Raw genomic sequence first — 14,935 nt, 5'->3', positions numbered from 1 at the left:
CCCATGTCAGACTGCACCAGCATGCCAAGACTAATCTGGGGGGAGAAGAGGGGAGATGGGAGGCAGGTAAGAAATTGTGTAGAGAGTGAGACTTTAAGAATTGTGTGTGTGTGTGTGGGAGAGAGGGGGGGGGGGTTACAGAGGGAAAGACAAGACTACACTTGTACCTTTGTGATCTCTTTCTCTTTCTCACCTCATGTACCCTAACTGACCATGGCAAAGTTCTGGAGAAAGTGAATCTCAATCTCACAGTCCATGGTAGATGTGACAGAATCAAAGCCAAAAGGAGACCTTTACCCATCAGTCTTTTTGCAGTAGAAGTACTTCAAACAAAACCCATATAATAACTTGCCTGTCATTGCCTCAGTGCTGGTTTTGTATTTAAATTCATCTGCAGTGCAACAGAGAGGTCTATTGTAAACTTTTAATGGAAAACAATAGGCACTTTTCCTTATCTGCTTCTCAGAAGACAATGTAAAATATGTTTGTGCCATAGAACATTAGAAAAAACCAAAGCCATTAAAAAGACAGGTCAAAATCAGGAATACAAGAACAAAGATATTAATAAATAATGCACTGTGATGGCATTGTGTTGAAAGCAGGCTCACAAGGCTGAAAGAATCAAACCAGGGGTGAGGGGTGGAGATAGGTCTGTGTGAGTGAGTGCGTGTGGATCTGAGTGTGTCAGATGAGACACCTAAATGACATCTGCACCAAATGGAACTTAAAGGTCACCTCCTAGGAGCTCTGACTCTCAACTTGAGGAAGATAGTTTTTTACTCAGTAGAGATGAGTGCAGTAATGTAGGAGGAGACTGGCCGTATATTGTGTTATTAGAACACTTATTGAAGATGTGTGATGTACAGTGTAGCCTTGTTAAGCCTCCTTGACAATGAATATTTGAATACACCTCTGCTGTGATGAGTATGTTTTTAATTTCTGAAAATTATTTTGGATATTTTTGTGGTAAGGATAAATTCAACTATCCTGATATTATAATGAATAAAGCTTCATTAAAACAATGAAATTCTTGAAAATATTTTTAAAGTAGTTTTTAAGTAGTTTTTTAAGTAGTTTTAAGTAGTTTGGCATATCCTTATAGACATTATGGAAAAAAGTATTTTTTTTCTCCAATACTGAAGCCCTTTTAAATAACATGTGCAAGTGCAACGACCATTGGTTCGTGCAGTGAAATAAAAATGCCACCTGTCTAAGGCTGTTGAGGAGCTGGGTTTGGAGTGGTCTCTGCTGGAGGAGCCAACCTGCAGCTGCCTGGACAAATGGTTCCTGCTGGGGTGCCACCAGGCCCCTCGCTCACGATCCTCTCCACCAGGCCCCCCACTCATGAGCCTCTCCATTGTTCCCAGAAGTCCATGATGAGCTTACCAAGTGGTTGAGGACTCCATGGTGGTCCTCTGATCGTGGTTGTATCTCTCTATTAGTTCTATTGGATCTTAGTGCTGCGTTTGACACAATTGACCACAACATTCTTTTGCATAGACTTGAACACTTTGTTGGCATTAATGGAAGTGCATTAGCATGGTTTAAATCGTACTTATATGACCGCCATAAATCCGTAGCAGTGAATGAAGAGGTATCATATCGATCACAAGTACAGTATGGAGTACCTCAAGGATCAGTACTAGGGCCACTACTCTTCACGCTCTATATGTTACCCTTGGGAGATATCATCAGGAAACATGGTGTTAGCTTTCACTGTTATGCTGATGATACTCAGCTCTATATTTCTTCGCGGCATGGTGAAACACACCAATTTGAAAAATCGTCATCAGTTAGGAACCTAGGTGTGCTATTTGATAGCAATCTTTCCTTAGAAAGCCACGTTTCTAGCACTTGTAAAACTGCATTTTTCCATCTCAAAAATATATCTAAATTATGGCCTATGCTCTCAATGACCTCAAGGTTAGATTATTGTAATGCTTTTTTGGGTGGTTGTTCTGCACGCTTAGTAAACAAACTACAGCTAGTCCAAAATGCAGCAGCAAGAGTTCTTACTAGAACCAGGAAGTATGACCATATTAGCCCAGTCTTGTCAACACTGCACTGGCTCCCTATCAAACATCGTATAGATTTTAAAATATTGCTTATTACTTATAAAACCCTGAAAGGTTTAGGCACCTCAGTATTTGAGTGAGCTCCTTTTACATTATAATCATCTACGTCCGCTACGTTCTCAAAACTTTGATAATGCAATTTGCAATTTGATAACTTTGCAATTTGATAATAATATAATAAATGATAATAATTGATAATAATAAAAAATAATAATATTCATACCTAGAATATCAAAATCAACTGCGGGCGGCAGATCCTTTTCCTATTTGGCTTGGTTTCTCCCAATGTTTTTTTCTCCATTCTGTCACCGATGGAGTTTCGGTTCCTTGACGCTGTTGCCTCTGGCTTGCTTAGTTGGGGTCACTTCATCTACAGCGATATCGTTGACTTGATTGCAAATAAATGCACAGACACTATTTAAACTGAACAGAGATGACATCACTGAATTCAATGATGAACTGCCTTTAACTGTCATTTTGTATTATTGACACACTGTTTTGCTAATGAATGTTGTTCAGTTGCTTTGACGCAATGTATTTTGTTTAAAGTGCTATATAAATAAAGGTGACTTGACTTGACTAATATTAGTCTGTTTCTCTCTTATTCCGAGGTCACCATAGCCACCAGATCCAGTCTGTATCCAGATTAGAGGGTCACTGCAGTCACCCGGATCAAGTACGTATTCAGACCAGATGGTGGATCGGCACTTAGAAAGGACCTCTACATCCCTGAAAGACAGCGGACACCAGGACAACTAGAGCCCCAGAAACCGATCCCCTGTAAAGACCTTGTCTCAGATGACCACCAGGACAAGACAACAGGAAATAGATGATTCTTCTGCACAGTCTAACTTTGCTGCAGCCTGGAACTGAACTGCTGGTTTCATCTGGTCAGAGAAGAACTGGCCCCCCAACTGAGCCTGGTTTCTCCCAAGGTTTTTTTCTCCATTCTGCGCAGCATGACCTACCTGGCTCTACGCACTCTACGGCCAGCCTAGTGGTACCCGAGCGCCACTTATGGCTGAACCTAATGGAAATCAAAGATGTGGATAAGGTCCCCTTCTTTGATTCCCAGGCCTCCCCCACTGACCGGTTTAAAACCCATGGTCGAGGGATTCATGGAGCAATTCAGCGCTCCACAGAAGTCATCCCAGGCAATTCTGCACTTCTTACCAAAGCACTTCAGCTTTGCAGCTGCTTCCAGTTGCCCCAAGTCTGCACCAAATCAGCAGCCCGCAAAGCCTGTGCCTCCAGTTGCCCAGCCAGCTCCCAGTTCTGAGCCTTGACAGTGCTTCCGCTTGGTTAGATGCTACCTGTTTCCTAAGCACCAGGGACCCTGGCCCAAGATGGCTCTGGACCCAGCACCTCTGGCGTTTTCCTGATAAGGAGTTCTGAAAAGGAGCCATGGAGATGGTTCCTACAGCCCAGAGAGTTTCAGCTTTCTACAGGCATTACTTCCTCATCCCCAAAAAGAATGGTTGAGGAGCTCTATGCGATGGCAAACCGGCTTTCGGCCCGTGGTCGGAAAGTTGGCTACACATCAACTGCCGGAAAATTCTGGCAGTGTGTTGGGGCCATCAGACCTTTTTGCCAGACCTAAGGGGTCACCACGTTCTAGTCCACTTGGACGGCATGATGGTGGTGTCCAATATAAATTGCCAGGGAGGGCTCTCCTCGAAGAGCCTCTTCATTCTGGTCGAGTGCCTCTTGGAATGGGCTTAGCTCAACTTGCATTCACTGAGATCAATGCATGAGCTGGGCAGGTTGGATCAAGGAGCAGACATGCTGTCCCAGAGCAACATCCCCTTAAAGGATTGGATGATCCATCGACAAATGGTTCAGAAAATCTAGCAGATCTTTGGGAAGGTAGAGTTCGAATTCTTCTTCTTAGAAGAAGACAACTCTCATTGCCAACTTATTTTTCGAAGGACAAGGACTTGTTGGTCCATGACTGGTTCAACCTCATTCTTAAAACTTTACCCCCAATCGCCCTGATGCCTAATCAGGTGATCAGGGGAATCAGGGAGCAAGAACACAAGGTTTTCCTAGTGGCACCGCTCTGGAGGAGCCAGCATTAGTTCATGGAGCTGTCTTGGCTGCTTATTGCTGCCCCGTGGCCCATTCCCCTGAGATGGGACCTCCTCTCTCAGGCAAACAGAATGTTATGGCACCCCCAGCCCGAGCTGTGGACTGTGCACCACTGACCTCTTGATGGGAGCCTGCAAACCTCCCTAAAATGTTTAAAATACAATTTCTTAGGCTAGAGCCCCGTCTACAAAAAGTCTCTATTCTCTTAAATGGTCTGTCTTGCAGTTGCTCTCTGTGAGCCCTTCCTGCCTTGAGTGTGGGTCCAGCGACTCGTCCTAATGCCAAGGCATGGTTATGTTCCTAATGTGCTCTCCACTCCATTCAGAGCACAGGTCATTACACTCTCTGTGCTTTGTCCCATGGTGGAGGACCGAGAGTAGTATTTACTCTGTCCCATCAGGGTGCTGAGAATTTAAATTGAGTGCCCTGTTTAGGCATTCAGAACAGCTCTTTGTACATTGAGTGTCCTGTTTAGGCAGTCAGAACAGCTATTTGTTTGCTTGTTGGCTGCACCAAGGGTCATCTGGTCACACGCAGAGACATTCCCGATGGAAATCTGAAATGCGTTCAGCTCCAGGATTAGTTTGCAGTGATCGACCTGAAAGACACGTACTTTCATGTCTCTATCCTCAATCTCTACAGACCGTTTCTGCGGTCAGGCACGGCAGTACAAGGTCCTCCCCTTCGGGTTCTCCCTGTCCCCCGTGTCTTCACGAAGGTCGCGGAGGGTGCCCTTGCCCCACTCTGGGAAGTGGGCATCAGAATCCTCAACTCATTCTGGCCCGGTCCCAAAAGGAGTTGTGCAATCACAGGGACTTGATGCTCCGGCACCTCAGTCAGTTGGGGCTTCAGGTCAACCAAAAGAAGAGCAAGCTCCCCCCTGCGCAGATAATCTCTTATCTCGGTATGGATCTAGACTCGGTGAGTATGACGGCATGTTTCACCAAAGAGCGTTCCCAGTCAGTGCTGAACTGCCTGAGTACCTTCAGAGGCAGGACAGTGGCACCACTGAAACACTTTCAGAGGATCCAGGGACATATGGCATCCGCAGCTGCAGTCACGCCGCTTGGGTTGCTTCATATGAGGCCACTTCAAGCACTAGTTGCACTCCCGAGTCCCGAGATCAGCATGGCGCCGCGGTACACATTGCGTCACCATCACACCGATGTGTCGCCGCCCATTCAGCCCCTGGTCGGACCTTGCATTCTACGGGCCGGCATGCCCTTAGAACAAGTGTTTTAGCATGTTGTTGTCACAACAGATGCCTCCAACACGGGCTTGGGCGCGACATGCAACTGGCAGGCAGCTTCAAGGTCCTGGACAAGACCACAACTGCTTTGGCACATCAACTGTCTGGAGTTGCTGGCAGTGCATCTAGCTTTACAGTAGTTTTGGCCGCTGTTGCTAGACAAGCACGTGTTGGTCTGCAAAGACAACACTGCGGCTGTTTCGTACATCAACCGTCAGGGCGGTCTATGATCCCATCGCATGTCTCAACTCGCCTGCCATCTCCTCCGTTGGAGTCAGACGCGGCTCAAGTCGCTGCATGCTATCCACATCCTGGGGGAGCTCAATCGTGTAGCCGACGCGCTCTCACGACAGCTCACTTTCCCTGGGGAATGGCGACTCCATCCCCAGATGGTCAAGCTGTTCTGGAGTCGAGTCGGGGAAGCCCAGATAGACCTGTTTGCATCCCACGAGTCCTCCCACTGCCAACTGTACTATTCCCTGTCCCATGCCCCCCTGGGTATGGATGCACTGGCACACAACTGGCCTCTGGCCCTACGCAAGTATGTGTTTGCCCCAGTGAGCCTGCTCGCACAGTCACTGTGCAAGGTCAGGGAGGAGGAGGGACAGGTCCTGTTGGTTGTGCCTTACTGGCCCACCCGGACCTGGTTTTCGGAACTCATGCTCCTCGTGAAAACCCCTCCCTGGTGCATCCCCATGAGGTGCCTTTGGCACCTGCGTCCAGATATTTGGAACCTCCATGTGTGGCTTCTTGACGTGACACGGCAGACCTAAGTGATCTGTCACCAGCGGTGGTAGACACTATCACTCAGGCTAGAGCCCCCTCTACGAGGCAGACCTATGCTCTGAAGTGGAGACTGTTCATGAATTGGTGTTCTTCTTATCGAGAAGACCCCTGGAGATGCTCGGTCAGAGTCATGCTTTCTTTCCTGCAAGAAAGGTTCACCTCCACCTTGAAAGTATATGTAGCTGCCATTGCAGCCCATCATGATGCAGTGGACAGCCAGTCCCTGGGGAGGCATGACCTGATCGTTAGGTTCCTGAGGGGTGCCAGAAGGCTAAATCCTCCTAGGACACCCCTGATTCCCTCCTGGGACCTCTCTATTGTTCTCGCTGGACTTCAGAGGGGTCCCTTTGAGCCTCCGTATTCAGTCGAGCTTAAGTTCCTGTCTCTCAAGACAGCGCTCCTGGTTGCGCCCACTTCCACTTCCACTTCCATTGGCGTTGCTGTGTCCCGTCAGAGCGCTTCACATATATGTGGACCGCACCCAGAGCTTCAGAAGCTCTGAGCAGCTCCTGGTCTGCTTTGGAGGTCAGCAGAAGGGGAAGGCTGTCTCCAAGCAGAGGTTGGTCCACTGGACAGTTGATGCGATTGCCTTGGCATACCATTCCCAAGGTGAGCCGTGCCCCCTGGGGGTGAGGGCCCACTCCACACGGAGTATGGCCTCCTCCTATGCGCTGGCGAACGGCGCCTCTCTGGCAGACATCAATCGAGCTTCAGGCTGGGCGACACCTAACACCTTGGCGAGGTTTTACAACCTTTGTGTAGAACCAGTTTCTTCCTGTGTGTTAGGTAACAGGTAATTGGCGGGAAGGGCTAGCTGGGTGTCACGCTTGCTGCACCATTCCCCCTAACACGGGGATGCGAATGCCTTTATTCTCCCAGTAGAGTTCCCCGGTTGGCATACCCTGGTCGAGCATCCTCCAGCACCCACGCCGGTCAGACTTGGCGGAGCAGTCTGCCGCCAGACCCAGCACCAGTGTTAGCATGCCCGGAGTTCCAGTCAGCCCCTGTACTAGGCTAGGTGTCCATATGGCTTGATTCCCTACAGGTAATCCCATATGTGTATTCTTCCACGGTAATGTTTCCCTCTTGGCAAACCCGTGTCTTTCCTTGACAGACCCGCTCTTTCAGTTTCTTCTGGCAGCTGTTCCATCCCTACTCTAAGCGATTTTCATTGGCGTTTTCTCTTAAACTCAGAGATGATTGGCCTCCCAAGTGAGACCCCATATGTCGTTCGACATAACGCCTCTATTAACTCCACCAGGGAACGAGGGTTACGTACGTTACCATGTACATTATATGATGCATCCAACAGAAACATTCATGATAATAATAATAAAAATAAAAAATTGGAAGTTTTCTTAAAAATGGTATAAAAGTTTTTCAAAATCAAATAAAACCAACATCTTTACAAATAGTAGATTTGAAAGACCTTGGCACATGTTTTTTTCTTTCATTTATTGTGGACACTATTATTTGTCATCGACCCACTTTTAAGATTTACGTGCATTTGTTAATGGAGTTTCCCTAAAAAACGAAATCATGTTTATTCTGTATCCAGAATAAGGACATCAAGAGAAAACAAATTGCCATTGTTTGTTAGTCCAGTTAATTCAGATATAGCATGTATAATTAGGCCTATTTAGTTCAAACTCATATCTTCCTATTAATTGGACATACTATATTTATTCTTTAATCAAGTTCACAAAGTGTTTGCCTCTAATAATGAACACCCTTTTGCCTCAAATTAAACGGCATGCTTACCTTTTGATTAAATTAGGTATTTTATATTCATGACCAAAGCATAAATCACAAACAACCCTCTTCGTTACATCCGTGGCACCGAAGGGATAATAATTTTCGACAAAAAGAGGGCTAATATGGTACATAATTCTTGTTTAATGTGGGAACTGGGCCTGAACCACACAATTATCTCCCACCGGAGAAAGACAATGTCTTATTTCATTTACAGAGCTATTCCCTATAATTAGGATGCACCCCTGCACCAGAGCTGGCCCAGTGCCCTCAGTGGCAATTAGTATTTATTACACAGTTAATGACCATGGCATGTAAAACTCAGTGAAGTGGTAAATTTAGATCAGTCAGTGGTACTCAGTGGCTTGCTGCTAAATGTTGAGGAGTAGCTATTTGCCAAAGTGTCCGAACCGTGTCTCGACTGACGACAGAATTAATGCCCAAGCGTAAAAAAAAAAAAATTATAATCAAATAAAAAATCCAACTCTATTTTTCTCAATGTCCCCTCTCTCTTTTATTAACAAACACTTACTGTTTTATTTACATTTTTATTGCATTCTAAATGTAACCTGAAGGCACTGTTTAGGCCTCTAAATGCAAACAAATAAACCTAAAATTGTACAAATGAGAAGCTTGTAATAAGTCAAAGTAGGTGTTAAAGGGGCTTTCATTTATTGAAATTGAACCCTTCTTCTTTGTCTTTTCCCCTATGATTCACCAGTGCAATGTCACCAAGCTTAGAATATTTATTTTTTCTTTGTAATCTACTTAGCAATGATTTATTGATTGTGGCCTCTTCCTTCATACTAAATTATCAGGCCTTTTGGAAAATCACATTTTCTCACATGAATGAACATCAGAAAGGTAGCCTATGTTGAAAGAAACAGTACAGGTTACCAAAATATATCACGTCTCTGTAATTGCTCAAGCTGTGTTTTAACTGCAGTAAGGCATCAATAAAACAGCTTTTAAGGTTAATCAGTGTCACATAACATTTTAACATTACCTCAGGAAAGCCATTTTAAAGTAATTTTAGCTTGTTAGTTAGCAAGAAAATATAGAGAGGAGCATTTAACTAAATATATGCACAATAAATCATTATTTCGGTATATTTTTATTTAGTCTGGTACTGATGTTTCGTTTACTGTCTGAAACAAATCTGTAATGAAAACAAGTTTGTATGACAGCCACAGTATAAATGATTATATATTTAACAACGAATTGGAGTAGACACATAATTATATCATCATTTAAATGTTTTTATGCAGCTCAGTTCTTGAGGGTTCATATAAATAAATAGCAAATGAATTTGAACTGTCTTGATCATGTTTAATATTAAAGTAATATAGGGTTCCCTGCGTAGTTTACATATGTTTTAGTTGTTAGATATCCAAACGAATCAATATCAGTTAAGAATTTAATTAGATTTGTGAAAAACCCCGCCCTATTGAATAATAATAATAATAATCGTGTTGCCTACCTTTGCATAATTACCAAGACAGTCAATTTTATCGCTAACGGATGATGTTTGCATGCGCATGCATCGGTGTGTATTTGTACACTCTGATGTCTGTTGTCCTCTATGTATGCTAGGCAGAAGATGCAGGAAATTCATGGTATTAAAAACTATTTGTCAGTGTCAGACAACAGACATGCTTTGAGACCTGCACTGCCTGGCATCCAATTAGAGTCCAGATAATGTTCCCATCAGTGACCGACCATGGAAGCATGCTGATGAAGACCTTTAAGTACAAACTTCTTATGTGAGTATTTGGACTTCCTCTTTTATTAGTATTTTCTGTCTCTTTCCCTCCTTTTCTGTCTTGATCGCTACAGAGGCCAGATTAGCTCCTGTAGACTTTGATGCACCATAAGGTCAGCTCTGAGATCGATGTCACTAAAAAAAAGAAGAAGAAGAAAAAAAAAAAGAAGTGAAAAATCTCCCATGCACACAAACTCACTCTCCTGAACAATCAATGGCTTTTTATATTCATCTGAGGGGGTCGTGATAGTGTCTGAAGCATCACAGCTTTCTCCAGCACTCATCTTTGATAGGTTATGACACATTTTCTCACTGTTCTCTGATCCTAGTCAATTAATTATATTCGTCTGAGCAGCACCACAGAGAGACTGGCTGCTGCTTTGACAAATGCAACATAAATTCTGCCATGCATCAATTTTTCTGGAAATAAAAATCAATTAGAAGTCATTCTACATACATATTTCAGTTGTATGGACATAATGTGATTGAGTGCACTTATGCAAATTAATTGATTTTAAATATTATGTAAAATATGGATGGGGGAATACAAGGACTTAACCATCTTCTTTGTCATAATAGGCATATCTGTCTCTTGCTAGAAAAGCATCATTAGTTCCTCCTTGCCTTGTATGGAAGTAATGGAAGAATGTACAAATAATAATGATGAAGATTATTAACTTGTCCCACTTTTTATTATGAAAGTCAGAAAATCTATGGCTGCATCTAAAGAGTATATTGCTAATCAATTAATCTGTTGATTATTTCTTTGAATAATCACATTAAATATATATATATTTTAATAAAATCAATTAATTGTAATCCATAAAAAAAGTGTTGTTCAACATATTACTTATTGTTGTCCTTCAAAGATGTCCAGTTGGAAAGCTATAGTGACTGAACCTGTGTACAGTAAGCAGTGAATGCATTATGCAAAAAATAGAACAAACATAAAAATTCTAAACCAAAAAACAGCTGATGGGTTACATTTAAAATCACTAAATTAAAAATACTACATGTTAACTCGTACAAGGAACAGACACATTCACTCATCTGAAGGTAACTGTGTTACATGCATACTCCATTCTGCTCTCATAAAAAGATGAATACTTCTTCCATGTAGAATTTTAAGCATACATTTATTTTTTAACAAGCAATGTTTTAGACAAATGTGTGTTTTATCCAGAATTATTGTGCTTCATCTGTGTGGCACACATGCACTGGTTGACATTATACCCTGAGGAAAATTTGTCTCAAATTCATTAAAGGGCATCCTAACTGTTAAAGCCTATGGAATGGCAAGCTACTTTAAACTACAATATATACTTTTGTTTGAAATTCTTTATATAAAGCTTTTTTGTGTGTGTTTAGGACAAGTTGGATCGAGCACTCTGTGTCCTCTGCTGCGTTTTTTCCAAAGAAATGCGTTATTCCCTTCTGCTAAGTGACGTGACTGATAAATGTTTCTGCATATAATGCATGATCAGTCGATTAAGATGTGAATTTGTGTTGATTATTTCTATTATCGATTATCAATGATTTTATCAATTAGTTGTTGCAGCCCTGTTATATAAACTTTCAGAGTATATACTTATATTTCATATATAGTATACTTACATATATATATATATATATATATATATATATATATATATATATATATATATATATATATATATATATATACACGGAAAGTGTGATAAGAAGGCTAGCCAGGGGTCTTTGGACCATTCTGAGACCCTTTTTGTAGCCCCGGGGGACTACAGAGACTCTTGCAGCTAAGGCCATTAGCAATTAGCATGGATATCTTATGAGGGAAAAGGTTCAGAAATGACCCTCAGAGTCAGAGGGGCTCGAGTGCTTTTTCTTGTTTCTCCTCCTGTGTGGCCGAGAGGGAGTAAGGCGATCCCAAACACACACACTGACACGAGCACACACTCCCCAGGCCCCTTCACATATGCTCTTTGGCATGAAGAACTGTGCTGGGAGTCCCTGTTTCATTAGTGTAATTAACTGTGAAAGAGAGACTGGGGAGAAAAAGAGAGGGCGAGAGAAGGTGGGACTTTGAGATAGATGCTATGACTTTACACGGTTTGTAGTATGATACTATTTTCTTTTGAGAAAAAAATGACAAAAGGATACCATTATAAAATATTGCACAAAAACAATAACAACCGTTTAAAATGAAATTTTAAAACTAAAAGATTAAATGTAAAATCACTATTGTTCCAAAGTTTGGTAAGAGTTTGTAAAAAATATATATTTTCTTTTGCTCACCATGGCCTTATTTATTTGATCAAAAGTAAAAAATATATATTTTTTAATATATGTTAAAATGTAATTTTTTTCTGTAATGGTAAAGCCTCTCCTCCAGGCTTCAGTGTCAAATGATCCTTTAGAAATCATTCCAATATGCTGATTTGTTTTTTTAAAAGAAACATTTCTTATTACTATCAATGTTGAAAACAGTTGTGCTGCTTAATATTTATATGGAAACATTGATGCATTTTTTACAGTATACTTTCAAAAATAGAAAGTTGTAAAAAAATACAAGATGAGCAACCACTAACCTTTCAGACCTTAGGCTGATGATACACTTTCTGAGCAATGTTGCCATCAACGGGCAATCAGGTGAGACACAGGGCCCACAACCGATCTAAAGTATCAAAGTATTTGTTAATTCTCAAGTTGCCCCGTGCATCATCGTCTTAGCACCTAAATAGCAACACTCTGGCATCCTAAAATCGTGGTGAAAACAAGCATTTCCTTCTTTCTTTTTATTGTAAATGTTCCTTCTGTTTTATTGTAACCTCTCTTCTCTAACAGCCAATGGTGAAAATTACATTGTATTGCATCCTCTCAGCAATCCCACCCCCGCCCAACACACACACTCTCCCTCGGCCTCTCACAGCTCTCATTCAGTCAACAGACTGTAAAGAATAAATAATAAAAAAGTATTGATTATTTTGATGACTTCACAATTCAATTAGGTATTAATTTTGCCCTCCACTGGACCTATCAGGCAGCTCAAAGGGGAAAGAAGGGATGGGAGGAGGGAAGGATGGATGTTATGCCTTAAATGAATGCAGCGTTAGAAGCTCCCTCGTTCAGCACTGTTCCGAGATAGAGGGGTGCACTGATACATCGGTGAGTCACTTGTGCTTAAGTGCACTGAGAAAAACTCCAGGAAAGTGATCACAAGAGACATTGTTGCAAAGCATATGAGTATTGACCAAGCGGGCTGCACCGCGAATGGCAGCTTAAACTATTCCTATTGATTAACATTTTCATAGATTATCATGTGTCATATCAAACTTTCATACACTCCATCTGATAAGCACATTAACAGAGGCCCCACTGGCTGCCATTCATCGACCACCCCAAGGAGGAAGAGAAGTGGGGCAGAATTAAGTGGGTCAGAAATCCTGTGACGGGGCTTGATCCAATTGGATCACGTAGCCCCCATTTCAGACTCATGTGCAGAAATTACTCTCTAAATAAGAGAGCATAAAAAGAGAAAAGGAGCTTTTTTGCCCTCCATATGTCTACACATTTGTTTGCGTGTCTCGCCATCAGAAGGGGTGGGGGAGGTACTTCTGAAGCACACAAGAGAGAGAGAGAGAGTAGAGGTGACATCTCGAGCAAGTCTCCAGAGGCAATCCCAGGCTCGCACCAGCAGTGCTCACTTGATGTATCTGCATTACCCACACTGGTTTTGGGGCTTTGTGACAAGCATGCACTGACTGATCTCACCAGCACTCTGGCATGCTCTAACTGCTCGTGGATTTTAGCAAAGTTACATTTTTGGAGCATAAAAATTCTGATATTTTTCTCTTTAATCTGGAATAACCCTACTGGTAAGTTTCTTGTTGTATAACTTTTGCTTGTTTCTATGATGAACTGAAAATTCAATGATGAACTGCCTTTTAGCATTATTGACACACTATTTTCCTATTTAATGCTGTTCAGTTGCTTTGTCACAATCTGTATTGTTAAAAGCGCTATATAAATAAAGTTGACGACTTAATTACTTAGTTAACTTTATTGTACTTAAATCATACAGAAAGTGTTAGTAATATTTTTTTGAAAAACTCTATATTAAATACTTAAAAAAACGCTTTAACTAAAACGATCATGCTGATCATTCTTCTGATTCTGTCCTTTATTGTTTAATTTAAAGCAATTTATTTGAAGCATTAATTCTTATAGAAAGAAGCATATGCACTTCATTGAGAATGTAATGGCCCACTTAATTCAACTTTAATTAGCATATTCTCTCAATATTAACACTGAATGTCCTCATCTAATCAGATATGATGACCCAAAGAGCAGTTTCATGATTGTTTTAGTTCAAGTATTAATGCATATACATATATATGCATTATTACATATAAATGTGTCACATTTGTCAAGCAAAAATAATTGTTTTGTTTAAATTAACAAAAGTTTTTGCATTTAACAGTAATTGTAAATGTGACACATTTATATGTAACTTAAGTGTTCTATTTTAGTGCTGATGGCTCTTGGTGATACTCATAAAAATGAGTCATTTGACAAGTGGAGCATTTTTAACCAAACTCTTTTCAAATTTCTGCCATCCACGAGGGCTCTTCAGCACTACAACCAGCAACAACAGCCATCAGAAAATAGAGACACAGAGAGAGAGAGAGAGCAAACGCTAACATAGAGAGTGTTAGAAGAGTTGGTGAGTTTCAGAAAGCAGAGAGAGAGATAGAAAGCGAGCAAATGAGCATACATGTGTGTGCATGAGACACACAAAGAGTGAACCTGTGCGCACCAAAGCTAACATCACTTATTTTGCCTCCCCCACCACCCCATTGTCCACCCGACCTGGTCCTTCCTCCGCTCGCCTCCAGGATCCGATGATCACAGGGCAGCTGAGCAAACCGCTGCTCCCCCTGCGTGCCGATATGGACGCCTGCGAGCTGCGGGATGACGACAGAGCGGCCAGCCCAGACAGCGAGCTCAACGAGGAGCCCTTGCTGCTGTCAGCTGACACAGACTCGGAGGAGAAGATGTATGGTGAGTCCAGCCTTCATTGTCCTCATTATTGTACATGACACCCGGGGTCATGAACTGGGGAACCTAACACCGGAGAGCATGAGTTTGTTTGTTTGTTTTTGCAAAATGCTGTGGTAAAAAAAAAGTGCTGGATCAGAGCAGGAAAATATGTGGTTCACGTGTAGGTGGATCTGGGGTAGTGAA

At 42.0% G+C, this 14,935-nt stretch overlaps 1 protein-coding gene across 1 annotated transcript in view; it reads left to right on the top strand.

Annotated features, from left to right (window-relative positions):
• The first annotated feature begins 14,456 nt into the window (after window positions 1-14,456).
• The window catches only part of LOC132124333 (POU domain, class 6, transcription factor 2-like), a 114,500-nt gene continuing 114,021 nt past the window's right edge, over window positions 14,457-14,935 (top strand). Inside the window, exon 1 of the mRNA XM_059535329.1 lies at window positions 14,457-14,752. Coding sequence (XP_059391312.1) covers window positions 14,476-14,752 — 277 coding nt within the window. The 5' untranslated portion in view covers window positions 14,457-14,475. The remainder of the gene's footprint in view (window positions 14,753-14,935) is intronic.

This window comes from Carassius carassius, chromosome 42, assembly GCF_963082965.1.
Source record: "Carassius carassius chromosome 42, fCarCar2.1, whole genome shotgun sequence".
Taxonomy (NCBI): Eukaryota; Metazoa; Chordata; class Actinopteri; order Cypriniformes; family Cyprinidae; genus Carassius; species Carassius carassius.
This window is presented reverse-complemented; position numbering and strand designations above follow the sequence as displayed.